Below are 20,161 nucleotides of genomic sequence, written 5' to 3' on the forward strand. Positions count from 1 at the left end.
TTGCACAATAATCAAATGCATTTAGAACATTTTGATAATCTAATTATAGGCTTCTCAATCATGAATAGATTAAAATCTTGAAAATAGAGTACATGAGGCAACAAAGTCTATCTGAGATATTTAAAGATACCCCTTAAACCAAAAGCACTGTGGAAAAAAATTAAACAAAACATGAATCTATCAAAAAAAAAAAACTTAGCAGTAAACAACAACCAGTTAGATTTTATCCAATAATAAAGTCATAAAAGTAAAGAGATAAAAAATGTCCCTGAGTCAAAATATAATCCCAATACTCAAGATGAAGCGAGAAACATTACCACCACAAAATCAAGGGTAGCCTGATCTACATAGTGAGTATAGGCTAGCCTGGGCTACATAGGCAGGCTCATTTCAAAAAGAAAGTTCAAAGCAACCCTTTTGTAAGGGTCTTGAGTCAATGACTACTACGGTCGGGCAGACATCTCAGTGGATGAAGTGCCAGTTATACAAGCATGAAGAGCTGAGTTCGGATCCCTAGCACCTGTGCAAGAGGCAGGACATGGAGTGGGCAGAGCCCATGAGCGGCCGGCCAGGGAGTCTAGCTGAAAGGATGGGCTCCAGGTTCAGTGAGCAACCTTGTCTCAACGACTGATGAAGATACCCCAGTATGGACCTGCAGCTTCCACACGTAACAACACAGACATGCACATCAAACATTCTGAGATCAGCCACAACTGATAAATGATGCCTCTTTCTTCAGAATATTATCAAATATGTTTGTTTTACACACACACACACACACACACACACACACACACACACACACACACCACAAAGCAGATTTCAAATCTGACAGTTTCAGACTCCCCAAATCCATACTGTGCTCAAACTACAAGTGAAATTCCATAGATGAAGTCAGGTGCAGTGAAGAGGAGGTATGCTGAATGGATGTCAGAAACATAAAGCTTGTAATTAAGCGCATTCTCAAGTAAAATAACCCATGCTGGAACAGGATAAAACATTCGGAACTTACTCAGTGTAAAGCAGCTAGACCTTATACTCCCACAGGAATACAGCGCATGACGATGAATTATGGACTAAATCCCATCTTGTAGGCCAAATGGTCCATGAAGTCAGCACACATGGTCCCTCCAAAGACTGTTAATTATGCCCTCAGGTTTTGGTCCAGCAGAGCCTACCATCTTAAAATAAGGCTTGCCGAGAGAGCCGTCTTGTCCATCACAGAACTATGTAAGAAGCCTACTATGTAAGCTTCACAAAAGACTGCAATTTGGCTAAAAGAAAACACATAGTAGATCGCGGGTAACAAGAAAAAACAACACTAATGCTTACTTCAAACATGAGTATCTTAAAGAGTTTTACAGATCAAAAACTTCCAACATTTCAGATAAAGCTGGAGAGAAAAAAGTGATTCAGCTTCCATTCTGCCCCTCCCCGAAGAATCTATCATTTTCAGGGAAGGTTGTGACTCCAAAAAAAAAAAAAAAAGGTGGATTTTGAACACTGCATTTCTATTTTATAACAATAAAATGATTCCAGTATCTGAAGATTCCACACAAAAGTAATATTTTACACTATTAAGAGAGGCGATAGGTTGAATAAGAAGAAAGTTTAACAGCATAATTTGGCCGAAATGGCCCTAACTAATAATAATAATGCTTTTCATTTTGAGGCAATGTCTCACAGTGGTCTAATCTGGCCCATAACTAACTCTGTAGTCAAGACCGACCTCAAAATATTGGTGATCCTTCTGCCTCAGGCTCAGAATGCTCAAATTACAAAAACCAACCACCACATCCATCAATAAATGCTTTTCTTAATTGATACGTAGGAAGTCATGAAAAGAAATGGTATATGTTCCTTCAAAACACAATTTACAGGAGCTAAAAAGAAGAAATATATATATATATATACATATATATATGATGAATTAACTTTAAAAATCAAGGGATTGGAGAACTGGCTCACTGGGAAGAGTGATTGTTATCTTAACATGAGTTTAGGTCCTCAGTACCATGTCAAATGTTGGGCAGGCAATGCACACCCATATCCAAATGCTGACAGGTGGCAGCAAAAAAGCCTGGATGTTTGTTGGCTAGCCTAAGCAGCCATTGGTGAGTTCTGGGTTCAGTAAGAGACCCTAATCTCCCAAAGAAAAGCAGCTAAGGAAAACTAGTTGCCAACCTCTGGCCTCCACCAGCACACGAACAGGCATGGGTACCTACATGCACTGGCATGCACATATACACACACTCCACACGTCTCTCAAAGCACAAACAATAGAAACTGTCTTCTTCGATAACTGCCTTTTATTCTGACGTGAGTTGAGTATCAGTATGAAAAAGTCAGCCTCAGGAATATTTGAGCAAACGCGCGCCTCCCCAGCTTTTACCTTTCTAATGTCACTAGTATTTGTTTATGCACAACACACAGATTTGCTCAACTAAGAGAAAACACACAATGTGGGTTTATCCATCCGCTTTGACTTTGAACCTAAAAGCTCCATATGAAACTGTTTAATGTCACAGGGCACTCGTGCCATCTCACATTCTGTTTAAAACAGTCTTTCGCCAGGTGTGGTAGCACAGGCCCACAATTCCCACATTTGGGAAGATGAAAAATGGCTGTGCTGGAAGCCTCAACCACTCAGTAACTCTCTCCCTGCATTATTTTTAGAAGCTTTCACCGGCTAAGAAGAATAGCATTTTTACCCTGAATTCATAAACTATACCCTAAAGTAGAACTATCAGCTGTTTGGCACGTAGAGTTGGTTTTACAAGTCTATATGTCTATGTATATATGTGAATCTCTATCTGCATAAAAGGTCACATTAATTCAAACGCAGTTGGGCTTTCCTTTTTTATGGATTTAAAGTTCTAAAGGTTGTAAGGGGAAAGGAACTAATGTCAATGCTGTCATCTCAGGACACTCCATTCTTCCAACATTGCTGCTGCTCAAATGGCTGATTCTCCATTTGTGGCTGCCTTCACAGTCAAACTATTAACTGAATTTGAAAAACTAATATTGCCTTTTCTTATCAAAAATTGAATTATATTACTTTATCACCAACTAGATTCATCCTGTTATTGAATGATTCAGAAATCCAAAACTTAGGTCACAGAGATCCTGATAACCTTTAAACACTTAAAAGAATTAGCATTCAAGGGCAAGCATTGATAGTATGGCACCATTACTTTATGATCTTCCCGGATAACTGATTTATCAAGAACAGTATATTTAAACTAGGCATGGTGGGGTATTGACTATAATGCCAACAATCAGGAGGCAGAAGCAGGCAGATCTCTGTGAGTTCGAGGCCAGCCCGGTCTACAAAGTTACAAATTGAGTCCAGGACAAGAGGACACAAAGAAACCCTATCTTGAAACAAAACAAAACAAAAGCAACAAAAGAATAGTATATTTACCTGCTTATTTGTGGTTTTTCAGTTTTCCTCCATTCAGGTTTATGGATCCTATGAAACACCTCATTAAAGTTGTTAAGATTTTTTTTTCTTCGTGAGACAGGATCACATGTGCACAGATTGGCTTTGAGCTCACAATGTAGCCACAGATGATCGTGAACTCTGGATCCTCCTTCCTCTACCTCCTGTGTGCTAAAATTATAATTCTGAACTACCACACTTGGTTTATGTGGGGATAAAGGCCTGGCTTTGTGCATGTTAGGCAAGCAATCCACCACTGAGCTAACCAAGCCTATATTTATAATACAATTATATTTCACTTAAGAGGTTATTTATTTCAGTGTACAACTACATTTCCTTCCAAATATTCCATAAATCATCATTTTTCTATAAGTACCTTAAAAATTCTAACTGCAATTGCAAAGTGGTAGTAAAAGTCACAGCACTGAACTGTACAGTACATGTATTATATCTCAATAAAGTTGTTCCTAGAAATTTTAATCATGGAAACAAAGAAAGCAACTAAGTTTCATTTAAAAAGTTCAGGCTAAGGCTGGGCGCAGTGGCACACACCTTTAATGCCAGTGCTTGGGAGGCAGAGGCAGGTGTATCACTGTGAGTTCGAGGCCAGCCTGGTCTACAAAGCGAGTCCAGGACAGCCAGGGCTATTACACAGAGAAACCTTGTCTTAAAAAAAAGGTCCAGGCTACTCAAAAGTATGGCGAAATATTTAAAAGATTAATCCAAAACCCAGGGCATCCAAAACCAGACCAACCAGCTAACATGTACAGTCACTAAACTATCTCACGTATCTTGTCATACATTAACACCAAAATAAGAGTCCTCCATATGAATACTCTTAACTAAACAGAGTTTGAACTCTCACTAGGAATGTGAAGACATTTGCAGTAGAATTCTTAAATATCCCACTCAGCAAGCACTGCACACTGCAGATGAGGATGACTCAGGGCAGGATGGCGACACTAAAATTTGCAAATGAGTGATGACAAGAGAGCAGGTCTCCCTGATGAAGTTTGCCCAGCAAAAAAAATCAGACATGGAAGAGGAAGACTGGGGATGAGGGGTGCTCCTGAGAAAAAGGGGCTAGAAAAAGATCATGAAAATGTGAAAAGGCACTTGTTTCATCTGCTCTTAGATTTCCTGGGTTTTTGTTTGTTTGCTTGTTTGTTTTGTTATTTCTTTAATAATTGACTGATCCTACTGAATGCTCAGCATGGGGCTCCACCAGCAGGCTACATCTCAACCCCTCAACAAATCCAATCACATGGTCATCAGTGGTCCACATTACCTATGCGATTTCTTCACTCTCCCCTCTAACCCCCCCCCACACACACACACTTAGACTTCTATTTATACTGCAGATTTTCAAATATAACAAGTTAAGTGTGGGTAAGTCTTTCAACAAACAAAAAGATATCTCACTTTTGCGATGAGTGCTCTAAACCGTGAGCCTGTACCTAGTGAAGCCGTGAGAACTGACCGCTCCACCAGCTTCTGTCTTACTGGTTGCTATCAAGAACAAATTCAGAGTCTTATTTTTCACCTTCTCTTCTCTTCTCACAATAAATCTGTCTCCATGAAGTGGTCACCAAGGAACAAAGGGCTAAAAGTTCAAAATACATATCACTAATAAGTTAGTGTTGGAATCAAAACTGAGAGAGTATTGCTTTCACTTTTTGACCTTTTGTTAATCATCAAACAATACATCGGAAGCCAGAAATCCCTTAGTACGCAATAGTATTAAGAACTGTTAGTATCTAATACTGACCCAAACTCAAGGGAAAAGAGAAGCAGGAAACAAAAGAGGGAAACACCAGGTCTGAGATATACTGGGCTTACTGGCCTTCCTCAGTATGTAGTAACTAGATCCAAGCCCTATCTCCACAGCCACCTACTAACACCCAGGCTGCACAGAAGGAAGCAGTGTGGAATATTCCCAAGATGTTTAAATGAGTGATGAGGACTGCTATCCTCATGGAACCCACCAAAACTGGAACAGATACAGTCACTTTAACACAGAGCTCCCAGAACACCTGCTTGAGAGTATTAATGTATATAAAGATGAGGGATGTGTTAAGTAGTGCGGGGATGGGAAAAAAAAAAAAAAAAAAAAAAGACAAGCAAGAGGGGTAAAGGCTGACCCGGTCCTTTAGCTAGGTACTCAGCCTAGGTGAAGAGCCAGAGTTGCCCTAGAATCCACACAATCAGAGGTCTCCCTATCTGAGACACTCAGGCTGATACTGAACGTCACCTGTCCAAATTCCAAACTAAAAAAGCAGTGAGCAACATTTGGATAGTGTGACACCTCCTTAAATCAGGCTTCTCAAGCCAATTTCACCTACTGGAACACACAGCTGTGCGCCCTCATAAGATATACAGTCATACACAGTACTGGGTGTGTACCTATTATTCTCAGCCCTCACATACACGTGTGTGTGTGTGTGTGTGTGTGTGTGTGTGTGTGTGTGTGTGTACACGTGCGCCTGTATGTGTGCACGCACGCAAGGCTCTTACTCCCACACCTCACATGCACAGGGAGGTGTGCATGCATGTTTATGTGTGTGCCTATTACTTCCACCTCTCAGTCTGTGGAAAAAGATGAGCCGGGTGTGGTGGCGCAGGCCTTTTAATCGCAGCACTCAGGAGGCAAAGGCAAGGGAATCTCTGTGAATTCGAGGCCAGCCTGGTCTACAAAGGGAGTCCAGGACAGCCAAGACTACACAGAGAGACTCTGTCTCAAAAAGCAAAAACAAAAACAAAAAAAGATGAGCCATTAAAGGAAAGGTTGCTTTGAAAAGAACATTGAAGAAATCATGTTTCTAGGTGTAGCATAGACGATCAAAGGCTAATTTCACGCTATGGTATTTATCCTCTACTGTATTTTGCGCTGCTTAATTTTAAGATTATAGCTTCTAGGTTACACATTATAACCTTTAGCATCAAAGTATCATATATGTCATAAAATCTCGAAAGTTTGTTAAATTTTTACTTTCTAAAATAAGTGAAATGTAGCCAGGAGTGGTGGGGTAGACCTTGTAGTACCAGCACTCATCGGGCAAAAACAAAAGGGTCCAAGCCAGCCTTGACTACATAGCAACTTTGTAGCCAGCCTAAGACCCAATCTCAAAACAAAACTAAACAAAACTAAAAAAAAGTCTGAATTTTAAGTTCTACTTTGCAAAACAAAGCAACTGGAACTCACACACCTGGACAGGATGTAGAACTTGAACATAAAAAATTCACAAAGTTTAAAGGCTTTTCTTATTTTAATCAACCAGCCCAGGACTGCCTAAGGCAGTGGTTCTCAGTTGGCTTCCTCCTGTTGGGATGACCCCCAAATATAAGATTATTTTTGTTGTTATTTCCTAACTGTAATTTTGCTACTTTTTAAATTTCTCTCATATGGAATATCCCAACCTCAGTTTCTATTCTCTCCTAGCCTCCTAGTTCTTCTCCTCAGCTCCGCTCTCCTGCAGACCCGCTCCTGCTCTACAGGCCTCCCAGGGACAGTAACCAAACACAGCATATTAGGCTGCAAACAGACTAGGTACTTCACTGCAAATTAAAACTGAACACGGCAACCCAGTAGGAGTAAAAGAGTCCCCAAAACAGGCAAAAGAGTCAGAGACAGGCCCTGCTCCCACTGTTAGAAGTTTTACAACCTCAAGCTAAGCAAGTGTAGCATCCATGCAGGTCAGACCCCGGCAGCATCCCTGATAATTGGTTCAGTCTCTGTGAGCCCCTCTGAGCTCTGCTGAGTTGATTCTGTGGGCTTTCTTGTGGTGTCTTCTAACCCTCTGGCTCCTACAATCCTTCTTCTCCCTCTTCCTCAGGATTCCGCCAGCCCCAACTAATGTTTGGCTGCGGGTTTCTGCGCCTGCTCCCATCACTTAATGGATGTAGCCTTTCTGATGAAGGACAAGTAGGCTCTAGTCTACTAGGATAGCAGAGCATCACTAGGAACCATTTCACTGACTTTTTTTTTTTCCCTTTTGTGCCCATCATGTGATCCTATTTGGTTCTATCCTAGGCTACAGCCTCTGGTTCCTTGCGCTCCTGAAGTGTCAGGAGTGGGCTCCCTCTCATAGCTTGGGTCTCAAGCTGGATCAGTCATTGGCTGGCCACTCCCACAACTCCTGCACCACTGCCACCTTTACCCCAGTAAGTCTAATCTCATTACCTAGAGGTTTTGTGGTTGGGTTGATACTCCATTCCCTGCACATGAAGCCTTGCCTGGTTCTAGAAGACAGCTGGTTCAGACTTTGAATCCCTAGGAGTCAGGGCTCAGGTCACCTCTGTAGTTTCCTTGGAGTTTCCACTGCACTGTTTCGACCTCATCCCCAAAATGCTCCCCCACCCCACCCCCTATTCCAGCTGTCTTTCCCAGCACTCTCTCCCTCCATCCTTGCCCTACCTGATTCCTGTTTCCCTCCAATTTTGCTACTGTTAGGAATCATACTATGCATATCTGACATGCAGGACTTCTGATAAGTGACCCGTGTGAAAAGGGGTCATGACCCTCAGGTTGAAAAAGGTCTCATGTAAAAACCCCCAGCAAGTTATTCTACATATAGCAAGCAGACATCCACCTGATGGATCTTAAGATTTATAATGTTAAACTATATACATATGAGAGTGATGGAATGCTTGTCTCCCATACCACTCTGGGTTTGATACCATACATAAAAAAACAATGCTTTGGGACTAACTCTGACATGAACACTGGTGCCCCATATTTAATGACCTCCCCTTGATGGGGAGCCCTGGTGGCACTCAAAGAATAAGCAGGCTACCAAGATGAGACTTGATAGCCTATGACCATAAAGTGGGGGAGGAGGTCCCCCTCAGTCATAGACCTAGGGGAGAGGACTAGGGTAAAAGTAGGAGAGAGGAAGGAATGGGAGGATACAAGTGATAGGATAACAATTGAGTTGTAATCTGAATAAATTAATTCAATAAAAAATAATAAAAACAAAAACCACAATGCTTTACAATATTGCTATATTAGTACTTCAGAAATAAAATTTCATACTACCACTAAAACATTTGATGATCCACTCATTATTGATCTACATCGTGCATAAATACATCCAAATCCATCTCTTGGTCTACCCGATCAATCGCTCCCTGTCTCTTATCCAACTCCCAGACTTAAGTCATCCTCCCATCTCTATCTTCAGGTAGCTCGGACCGCATCTCCCAGATTACCGTGACCACTCCACTCCTGCCACACATTTATACACACTCACACACACACACATACAAACTGTCACTGTGTCGATGACTGGCTTCTCTTTATGATTGCAAATGCCACTGCAATGACCAATAAACAACTCTAAGTCTTTAATGGGATCACTGTTTGGGTTTCTTGGTTTTTTGTTTGTTTGGTTGGTTTCTCGAGGCGTGGTTTCTCTGTTTAGCCCTGGCTGTCCTGGAACTCACTCTGTATATCAGGCTGGCCTCAAACTCAGAGATCCACCTGCCTCCGCCTCCCAAGTGCTGGGATTAAAGAAGTGCTCCACCACCACCCAGCTGGTAATTTTTAAATAAAGGACTTTTAATAAGAAAAATCTGGGTAGTTCCCATCTTGTTTCAGCTTTAGCACACCGGCTAGCAAGACCGTGAAGAAAAAGGGACGTGACTCAGCCATTTAGTCTGTGCTCTCTGCTCTCCTCACAGTGCCTCCAGGAGCACCATGCTAGGCCAAAGAGTCAAGAGAGTCCTTATCTTATCCCTATGGGCCATTGAAAGCACCAGGAGGACCCCAGAAAACAAGTGGCAGGTACTGGCTATGATGATGGTGTACTCTACATATGGATTTGCTGTACCTTTCTTTTAGTAAGATATCAACTACCTAAGATATAAGGAGGGGCAATTCATCTCTTAAAGATATGGGGAAGGTTTAAGAGATGTACTCTCTTAAAAAAAAAAAAAAAAAAAAAAAGAATGTATCTCTTGCACTAGATACTATTGTAAATAAACGAAAAGACATTTAAATTTGGTTTGAGACCTGGCAGAACTTCTGAGATGAAAAACAAAGGCTTCACTGTTAATTTTGTTTAGAGTTAATATGCTTTTGAGTGAAACTGTTTCATCTGTCAAAAAATAATCCAAAGATATGTGATGTTTCATTCCAATCACCACGAATGAGAGAAACTTCTCAACTATCATACTGTGTTTCTGGATGCGAACTTGGTGGGTGCTGATAGAGAGAGCCTCTCTAGTCTGCTAATTACAGAGCTGTAGTGCAAAGAGATTAGAAGCCTTGGGGCAGAGAACCGAGTGGCCTGTCTTTGTATAATTTTCCATTTTAGTTAATAACATTCTGTATGTCCCCAAACCATATATAGTATCAATTAATAATTACATGTGACTTTCTTGATCCATATATATATACACATGTATATATATATATATGTATATACACACACACGCACACAAATATAAGAACATGTCAAGGCATACTTAGAAGAGAAAAGTGACATTGTCCAGTGTGAAATTATAAAAATCGGATGTGAGTCAATAGGAGAGTGCTTGTCTCTCACATGAAAGGCCTCAGTCCAATCCCTAGTAAAAGGGAAAAAGGAAATATATATATATATATATATATATATACATATATATATATATATATACATATAATAAAAAGTCATGTATCTGATAAATATGAAATTTTATGTCATAGCAATTTTATAAATTATTTTAAATCCTCTACAGAATATCCACAGGGAAGAAAGTTAATCCTCGAATTATGTCATGAGGTACCACTGTAAATTGGCTAATTACTGTTTTCATATATAAACACTTGTGAGGGGGAATAAAACCTACGTTCTTTGCAAATATAAACGTGACCACTTGGCCACCTAATTAATAGTTGATGTCAAATAATAATGAAATTTTGTCTAAAATAACTGGCATAACGCCCAAAACAGACAAAGCAATTAAATAAGAATGGCCCATCAGAATACTGAAAAAGCAATTACTTAAGTAGAAATGAATATAGGTCTTATTAGCATGAATGAAAAGAAAATTAGGCCTTTTCCATTAAATATTCCTTTTAATTCAACCATGATCCAACGTTGCTGCCCATAAATTAAGTCACCTTTTTTACTTGCTCTCGAGTTTCTCTAACTCAGGGGCAGGAGGCTTCAAAATACACCAGGTAGACTGGAGAGCAAGCTGTTTGCAAACACATCTTGCCAGATTTGAACACAGTATTTACTGAAAACGTAACCGAGCAAGTTATTTTCGGTTTGGATATCATAAACCAATCTTCAGTTTTATCTCCATTGGTGATATTTTGCCTATGGTGGGATGTCTAAAGACAAATTTTTCTCAATCATGTTTTTTCCTCCTTTCCTTTTGAGGTATTTATAAAACCAAAAACAATTATTTCTAGGTACTTAATTCCACCCTCCAGGGTATGAAGTGTGTCTCTTATCATACAGAACACCTAAGATGCTTTTAAACTCAATGATAATTAAGAGACATCAAAGTAAACCTGGGCTGTTTTGCAGAGAACCAGCACCTATCATCTTCTGGCTACCAAACGACACATTTCTTGTCCCCTGGAGTATCACCAAGAGTTCCTTTCTTTCTTTTCTTTCTTTTATTTTCCTGCTTTTTTTTTTTTTTTTAAACCTAAACAATAGGATTTCTTACTTAACATAGCCTTTACTCTTCTAGGGATCAGATAAATCTGAGCTTGAAATGTAAACCGCTGAAGGCAAAGAAAGCAAGAGCAGACACATGGGGCTACACCAAACTCTAGAAGCTCCTACACGGCCAAGGCAAAAGAGGCATTAAGCAGGACGAAAGCTAACCCGCAGAATGCGAGGAAAATATCTGTAAAGTTAATTTCTGATATGACAATAATATCTAAAATACATTATATAAAGAATTCCTAAAACTCAAAACCAGCAAAACCCAAGTAATCCAATTTTAAAGTGGACAAAACGCCAAAATGGGATTTGTGTACCCGCCTCACCCACCACAGGAAAGGGGAGGCTAGACAATAATCAGAAGCCAGGGCTGGTGGCTCAAGTCCCTGATAACAGCTGCTAGAAAGACCAGGTAGAAGGGTGGTAAATCCATGAGTTCAAGGCCAGCCTGGGGAATTTAGTATGACCCTGTCTCAAACTAATACACAGAAAGAGCTGGACACACAGCACAATGGGAAACAGCTTATCTAACATGGGTGAGGCCCTAGATTTAATCCCCACTTAGTGGGGTTGGGGCTTAAAAAAAAAAAAAAAAAAAAAAAAATCACTCCATGCCTAGATTTCAAGGCAAGCAGAGACAGCAAAGCCACACAGGGATATGTCACCTCACAGTCATATTTCTATCACTGTTGTAAGATAATAAGTTTATGGGTGGCAACATGGAGAAGCTGGAACTCTCGGACACTGTTGGCAAGAACACAAAACGGTACAGTTATTACCCTCCCAAAAAGGCGATTTCACCAAGGGAAGACAAGACTGCTACAAGGTATGATCTTGCAACATTACCAAGAACAACTGAAAAAGGCAAGGAGACACAGGTCTAAATGTTCATGATGGGTGGTTGGTTTTATTTTTGACAACATCGCAAACATGAGAAAATATTACGTAAGTTGGACTCCATCAACATGTAAAACTTCTCCTCTTACACCCCACTCAGTATGCAATAAAATCTTGTCATTCAAAAAAATTTAAACTTGTTTCAAGGGACATCAAAAAAAGTAAAAAAAAAAAAAAAAAAAAAAAAAATACAGCTCACTGAAGGGGAGAGAGGATTTGCACACCTTGTATCAGATAAAGGATTGTGACCAGACTGTACCAAGAGCTTTCATACCTCAACTGCTAAGAGGCAACCTAGGGCCAGTAAATGGCTCACAGGGAAAGGTGCTTACTTCAGAGCAAGTTCAAGCCCCAGAACGCACATGGGGAAAGAGAACTAACATGCACCGTGGCACACATAGGCATGTGTCATAACTCTCACCACAAATGAAAAACAGACAAAGGAGGCTGCATGGTCCAGCAATTCTTCTCATAGGTATAAATCCAAGAGAAATAAAAACATGTCTGACCAAAAAAAAAAAAACTTTACAGCAAATGCTCTCAGCAGCATTACTCATAATAGTCACAAATAGCCATAAATTGATGAAGGTAAAATAAACAGTGTGTCCATATAATTTGGGTATTATTAATGTACATTTTAAATTGTGATTACATGGTATGTTAATTATTTTTCAATAAAGTAGTTAAAATACTAAAATCAACCACTATGATTTACATCATTCTATCATATAAAACAAGCAATTGCAAAAAAAAAAAAAAAAAAAAATTGTTTTAGAGATGACCAAACTGGTTGTCTGGCCAATAGGGATGAGCAGGTAATGAAAATGACTGCCTGTACAAAGACGTGTAGGTGTGGAAATGCCGTAACAAAACCCATGGCTTTAAGAAAACAAACAAAAAAACAAACAAAACTGCTTTCCAGGACAGCACAGGTACTGAGCGGGTAAAGCTTAGACACCTGAGCCAATGGCCTTCATTCTCATTCTCTGGAACTCACCCATGTGGGAACCTCGGGGACCTGCCTGCCACTGCCTCCCCAGCATGGGGAATACGGTGCAAGCCACCATGTCTGGCCTTCTGCGTGTGCTGGGAAGCAAGGCCAGCTCTTCATGCTCATGTCCTAGGCACTGCTACCAACTCCCCTAAGTCCCCGCCTCTGCTTTGAGACTTCTTCAAGAGTAATTTCATTATGATTGATATTCTACCATCAACCAGTATTTGATCCGCACCCAGCCCTTTTCTCCCCCACATTGCAGCAACTGTGGAAACACATCTATAAAATCCAGGGGACAGGAGCAAGATGACACGGAGAGTCACAGCAAAGCAGAAGCATGCGAAGATTCGTGGGCGACATTTTTTTTTTTTTTTTTTTTTTTACAGACTTAGAAAACATTCACATCTCTGTTAAACATCTAACTATTTTGCAATGTATAAAAAAATAACGGACACAATCATTCACCTATCTTATTTAACCAACACAAAAAATAAAAAATAAAAGTAGTTACAGTACAGCACAATTATCATCAGAAATAACACCTTTGTCTTCCGAGATTAAAGGAGAAAATGAGACTTTCATCCCTGTCAAAGGTATTCAATTTTCCCCTCAAATGAAGTTTAGAATGAAACAATGTGACTGACAAGCTCCACACGGGCAGATCTTGGCAACTCTCAACTCTTGTCTATCTCCTTGGCCGGTGGTTAAGCAAAATTCCTTCACTAGCTGCGAGTCTTCGAAATAACTCCTACAAAGCTCATTACTGCCTCTGTCAGCCTATGCCCCCATGTTGCGCATTTATTCCTGGGATGCATATGGACATGTGGCACATGTCCTTGACATGCACAGAAGAGCTGCACCCCAGGACAGCAGCATGCACGACAATAGTCTCTACTCTTACTTCTTTGTGGTTGCTGGGATGTAACGGAGAAATCTAATAACTGTGACAGTGGGGCCTTTCGGGTTTTCCTTGCCTTTCCAGACAGTGAAGCTGCACAGACACTAATGAAAGGTTAAATGAATAGGAATAGCTGACAAGACACACAATAAAGAAGGAGGTTGGGAATCCACAGACACTGAGCAGAGATCCTTGGCTCAAGCAGAGAAAGGACAGCGCTTCGTCGAGTCACAATATTTAAAACAGCTTGCTATACACAGAGGCTTTGTGTCTGGGTACACGTCTGGCTTTAGACTGAAGAGGGGGAAAAGATACTAAAAAGGAATTTCAGTATGGGGCACTTTGGCCAATGTAAGGTCATAATAAGAGAAAAATGTTTTGTGTGGGCTGCTACATCTTTGCACTAAATACAAAAAAAAAAAAAAAAAAAAAAAAAAAAGAAGCAGTGACAGTGAACTCACGAACCCCAGATCCAAGACAATACTGTACATTCTGACAAGTCTTAAATACTGTATCCAGGAGGCACGCTTGCTGTGACTCCCACTGGTTAGACACACATGCAGTGACTCACTTAGCATGTTCACATCCTGCCTTCCCTGTGGAAAGATCCCTGATACCAGAGTTCTGGTCCTGACCCTGCATCATCGGTTACACTTCAACTGAAACCCACAAGTATCTTGGAGACTGTAAAACTGCCCAGCCGTTGCTCTAAAGAAGACAAATTTATCATGCTGGCAATTTGTAAAGTACAAAACAAACCCCTCATAATTTCAAGGGGCTACAACTGTGAAAGGGCTTTAGCTAGAATTCTTAATTGAGAAACTTAGCTTTTGCCTGCCTCACCACACCTAGGCTGTGTGTTCCTTGAGGAACAAATCCAAAATTAGGAGAGCAAAACAATTTAAATTACTATGGAGGGGAAAAAAAAAAAAAGCAAAAATGCTCAAGAATATTGGGGAAATTGCAGGAAAGGGACAGAATTTACATTGCTATATGTGTAAGTTTTTAAAGGAAAATGGTATGCTTCTGTTATGGCAAAGAACTTTTTAAATGACATGCCGGTACTACTGCTCTTATGCATATTCATGAGCTAGAATATAGGCTCACAACAAATGGTAAAGGAATACTGAGAACATGTTTTAAAACAAGGGAGGCTCTTTGAACAGCCAAATTAAATTATAGCTGAACTTTTGAGTGTACTGAGGGTTCTAATAAGCAACAAATAAAAGACTTTTATTGGGTAGCAACATAATAAGAGCTACTGGGGAAGAAGACAAATCTTGGCAGTTTATCTCCTTGGATATAAGATTTACTTAACTGGTAAATAAATGTAAAAGTAATGCCCCTAAAAACCTAGTATATAAATAATGAAAAGCAATCATTATTACTGATAATTTGATATATAAGCATATCACAAATTTCCTGGTAGGACTGATAAACAAAGGAGAAATTAAATACCAAGTGGTAAATAGGAAAGCATTCAACTCCTGACACTCAAATGTAGCTCATTTACTAATTAAGAATATGCAAAACTTACAAATGGTTTGGCGTTTATGTTGACAACGTGAAGCCCTTCTTTTGAGGAAACTTTCTCCCCAGAACATGCAGTTATATGCCGAACTACTTCAAAACTTCATCTACAGAGAGAAGTAGCTGTCTTTTGTGGACTAAAGGAAGGTAGCGTGGTCCTCGGAGACTGGGTAGGAAGCTGCTTCTATAGGGATTTGAAGTGGGCCTTCTAACATGAAGGTAACTTCATCAGCTGACACAGAGGCAACAGTAGTTAAGCAAACCAAAACACTTAAACATATGTTTGGTTGCATTTCACCTAATCCAAGTCACCCAAAAGGCAGTCCTAGAAAGCTTAGCTGATTCCTTAACTGTTCTCAGAGGAAATTCTGTTGCTGTCATCAGTGTGTGTGTGTGTGTGTGTGTGTGAGTGAGATATCTCAAAAACCCTAAGCCAGTAATTGCGCAACACTCTGACTACACCTTAAGTCTATCTAATAAAATGATGAGGCTCCCTCTAGCTCTTCAGAGAGCTTACTAACCAACTGCAGTATGTAAGGCCTGGCCAACAAGAGATGTGGCAGGAGAACGGCTGTTTTCAACTCTGCTTCTTGTCAGAATGCAGATGTTAAATGAGACCATCTGCAGAGGAATTCTGAAAGCACAATTCCTTTATACATTCATCAAGTTAAGACTATTAATTGCTCCCAACCTAAGCTTTATGTACAAAACCTCCATAGTGAAACTGTAACCTGTCTCAACTAGGCACACATTTTCAGTTAAGATTTACTCACCTTGTATAAAATGAATTTTAATCTCAAAAAAACAACATGTGACCATTTCAAAAAAAAATCTACTTGTAATCTGGTCTTAATTTTAAAATCCTACCTTTAAATTTAAAAAAAAAAAAAAAGTCCTAGAGAACAGAATCGCTCACTTTATTAACAATGCATCTGTGGAATTTATGTAAAACAAAGATACTGATGATAATTCATTTAAAAAAATCTTCATGGACCACAATATTTATATACAATGCTGGTAATGACTTTTTTAATGTTTAATCTTTTCAGTAATTCAGTATTGAATACTTGGGAACTGTATTTATTTTAAAAACCATAAATAATATAGTTGAAGTATGCCATTGATGTTTTGTTCATGTTACAATAGTCATAAAAGCTACTATTCCACTGGCAGATCACTCCAAACAAATGAATATAAGCACTGCTAAATCAAACTCTTTGTGCTTGCTAAAGCCATCTTTCAAACATTTACAGAATATTTAAAATAGCACTGAAACTTAACTCTAAATTTAAAGTAAGGGAAACCACTAGATGCCAGTCCTCATCACCTTCTTGGGACTCCCTTAATATAGGAAATATTCTCAGAAACAACAACAACAACAAAAAAAAAAATAGAATAGCTCCCTCTACCCTCCCACCCCCACCCCTTTTTTTTGTGCCAGTGTCCAATTTCTTCTTTTCTGAACAGCTGTATTATCCAACTTAAGTTGCTCTGCTAATTTCAGTCCCTCAAGGACTAACTTGGAAGGGGGAAAAAAATATAAGAAAAGATCAATTTGCTGGGAAAGATCAAATGAGAAAACTGTGGGGACAGCACCAGGTCAGCGTGTGGAGAACTAAGCAGACCTGTTCTTCATTAACTGCAGCTCTCTGGGGATGTCACATACTACCTGTCCGTGGGCTTTATTGAACCGCCTAACCCGCCTCTCTGTTCCATTCTTCTGGGCCCAAGTGAATCATATCCTGCTGCTGACAAGTTAGCAGGGGACTGCGGCTGCAACATGAAAGTACTTTTCTTTCTTGTCTAAATCAGGCAGATTTTTGAAAAGACGACACAGCATTGACTCGTGACATGGCAAGATGAAACGAGAGGTCTGGGCCGGTCTTGGAGCTTCGCAGATAAAAGTAATCAAATGACACTCCTGGAATGCAAATTGGCATTCTTGACTGCAGCAATTGCACAACCATGAAACATCCCTGACAGCAAGCAAGATTAGGACAAAATGTTATGTAAAGCATTGAACTCAAAAACTCTCACTTGAAAATTCAAACTGTAACACTTACATTTTAATATAGCAACAGTCAGCTCTGCTTTTGTCTCCTTCTTTTTGTAAGCTCATATCCCTGCCTGACAGATAACTTACATCTCAGGCAGAAGGGAAAAAAAAATTAGGTGTTAGCAATGCACTCCTGCTATTAACATTTGCTCAATATTTATTTTTTAAAAATCACATGAGGTTGATTTTCACCCAAAGTTTTACATGCAAACACAACCCAACTTAATATTCTCAATGGGTTCAGGTAGGGGGCATCTCAGACTTGTCCCCAAAAAGGTCCTCTATAACAAAGTTCAGATTCAGAGTGGCTTGTCCTTCCCTCAGGTAAAGAGCTTCCTGCACTTTGGTAAAGTGATTAGCAATGTGGATTTTAAACCGGCTGCTCTCTGGGAACAGAGAGAGTACCTACAACTCAGAAGTTCATTAGGATGAACAAGTTTAAATGAACCAGCTACAAGTGTGATAGAAAACACTGAGCCTTTAAGGGTTCACGAGGACCCTGCTGTGCATGATCCCAAAGAGTAAAGGGGAGTTCTACCAAACTTGCACAAGGCTTGGTGCTAAAGGACAACTTCAGAGCAGGAGCACTTAGTGCCAGAAATAAATTCCACTTAAAGCACGCGTGTCTGTGCACAAAAACATCTGAAAGCGCAGCATACAAAAACCGTGAAAGACAAATGGACTCACAGCCATTGCTCAGAATGCTTAGGATATGGGAATAGATCTCTGGAAAAAATAGTAATACTGGCCAGAGGAAGAAAAAGATGTCCAACTGGCTTTTATAATGTGTAAAATGCCGTTACAAGAAACTCCTCAGCTCTAAGCACATATAGTTCATATTTTTGTTTGATGCCTCACTTAAACTGAGGATCCAACAACTACTACAGCTGTTCGTGGAGTACATAAAAAAATAATAATAAAACAAGCCACTTTCTGCCACTTTAATCCTGGGTACACAGGATTATTTTATGATGTCTTTTGTACATCAGTTTTACAACAGCTTGACTCTAGGGTAAATGGGTAGCATCATAAATCGCACGCTGCTTTCAAAACCTCTTTAATTTCCGTCAGCATTACTGTAACCGCAGTCCTGGGTGAATTTTTGTCTGTGTGTGTGTGTGCATTTGACAGTACCATCTCCCACATTCCAGTTGTGACTTTGATCTCTGAAACAAGAGATGTCACATCAGGGCGAAGGGAAGAGAGGAAAAAAAATGTCAACCTGCTATCACCCCTTTTCTTATACAACTACTCAGGGCCCACTATGTATTACAGCCCCCAAGTGGGGGTAACAACAGCGACACTGGGTGGTAGGGAACTCCAAGGAAAAAGAGTGGTCGAACCCCATTTCTAACAAATTACTTCCCCGAAAGCGGACAGAGCGCTCATCACCCGGTGAACTAATTGCCTGCTTCCTCGCTGCAGAGAAGCCATCTCCTTCCAGGGTCTGTGCTGGCGTCTCTCTGTGTGGTGCCATCCCGTTTCCTCCACCACTTGCACTAAGTTTTTATTATTATTATTATTATCTTCGCCTCATCCCACGGGAGATTTCGTCTAGTTTTGTCCTGAGCTCCACCACCATCATTTTTTTTTTATTCTGACCTCCCTCCGCCACCCCCCACTTCACGCCTCAAATCCCACCGTCCAGTCCCTGTGTCAGTGCAGAGTGGGCCGGCTGCTTCAGAACCGCACTTTGGGAAAGCACACACGTGTCTGTCTAGCGGGATTTGACTGGCCGCATCCGCGTCCTCCGCAGCCGTGTGGGCATCGCTTCGGTCCCCACGCGGGCCGCGCCCCGGCACCCACACCCAGACGCCGCTCCGGGCTCTGCACTCGGCAGCAAGTTGGGAAAGTTGCCTCGGATCCCGGGAGCTCCGTGAACCCCAGGTCCCCGAGCCCCGCGCCCTATCCGAGGGCTCCCTGTCCCCAGAGTCCCCCGACTGCCCGCCGCTCACCTAAGGCGCGGGAGTCTTTGCTCGCCCGCCCGCCCGCCCGCCCGCCCGCAGCCGCTTCGCTAACTTGGGGCCAAGTTGAGGGGTGGGGGTGGATTTCGGGTGCGCCGCCGGCTGCCCGCCTCCTCACGCCGCGGCGTTAGGGGAGAAGGCGGCCGGCCCCGCGGCCCCGGGGCGTCCCGCCGGGGTCAGTCCCTACCAAGTGCAGACGCAAGCGGAGAGGAGGTGGAAACTTCTTACCATCTCGGCATGCTGGTTGTCAAGTGCAGCCCCCGCCTCTTGGTCTCCTCTTAGCGGCCGCGCCTGGACCAGCCCCTCGGCCGCCTCAGCTCGCCGCTCGGCCTGCTCCCTCCCCCGCCCGGCCGCTCCGGGCCGCGCTCGCCGCCCGCGCCACTCCCCGCCCGCCCGCGCGCGCCCTCGCCGCGGCCCCTTGGCGCTCAGGTGACTGATTTACACCCGCACCCAGGGTCGCGCTCGCTCCCTCGAGCCGGCGCTCGGAGTTGCCCCGCTCCTCCCCGGGCCGAAGGAGAGAAGAAAAAAAGGGAACGGACTGTCCGGGAGGGGGGCTTGCTGGCGAGGCGGGGTGCGCGCGGCGGCGCGGGGGGGACCAGCGGCCGCGCCAGCACAAGTTTCTGTTCTCCGCGCAACTGTCCAGACTCCCGATGTTTGCCGCCTGTTTTGTTGTTGTCCTCAAGCTTTCTAGGGGCTTCTTCGTGGAAGATGTGTATTCC

At 41.6% G+C, this 20,161-nt stretch overlaps 1 protein-coding gene across 6 annotated transcripts in view; it reads right to left on the reverse strand.

Annotated features, from left to right (window-relative positions):
• Bnc2 (basonuclin 2) overlaps positions 1-19,796 on the reverse strand; it is a 413,267-nt gene extending 393,471 nt beyond the window's left edge. For 2 of the 6 annotated variants that reach the window (XM_051163958.1, XM_051163939.1), the window contains exon 1: positions 19,671-19,796. In XM_051163958.1, the coding sequence (XP_051019915.1) occupies positions 19,671-19,673 (3 nt within the window). In that variant the 5' untranslated portion in view covers positions 19,674-19,796. Of the gene's footprint in view, positions 1-17,091; positions 18,959-19,670 lie in introns of those variants that run through there. The other 4 variants (XM_051163931.1, XM_051163922.1, XM_051163947.1 and 1 more) reach the window with 3 other exon arrangements.
• Positions 19,797-20,161: the final 365 nt, after the last annotated feature.

The sequence above is a fragment of the Acomys russatus genome, chromosome 2 (assembly GCF_903995435.1).
Source record: "Acomys russatus chromosome 2, mAcoRus1.1, whole genome shotgun sequence".
NCBI classification, from domain to species: Eukaryota; Metazoa; Chordata; class Mammalia; order Rodentia; family Muridae; genus Acomys; species Acomys russatus.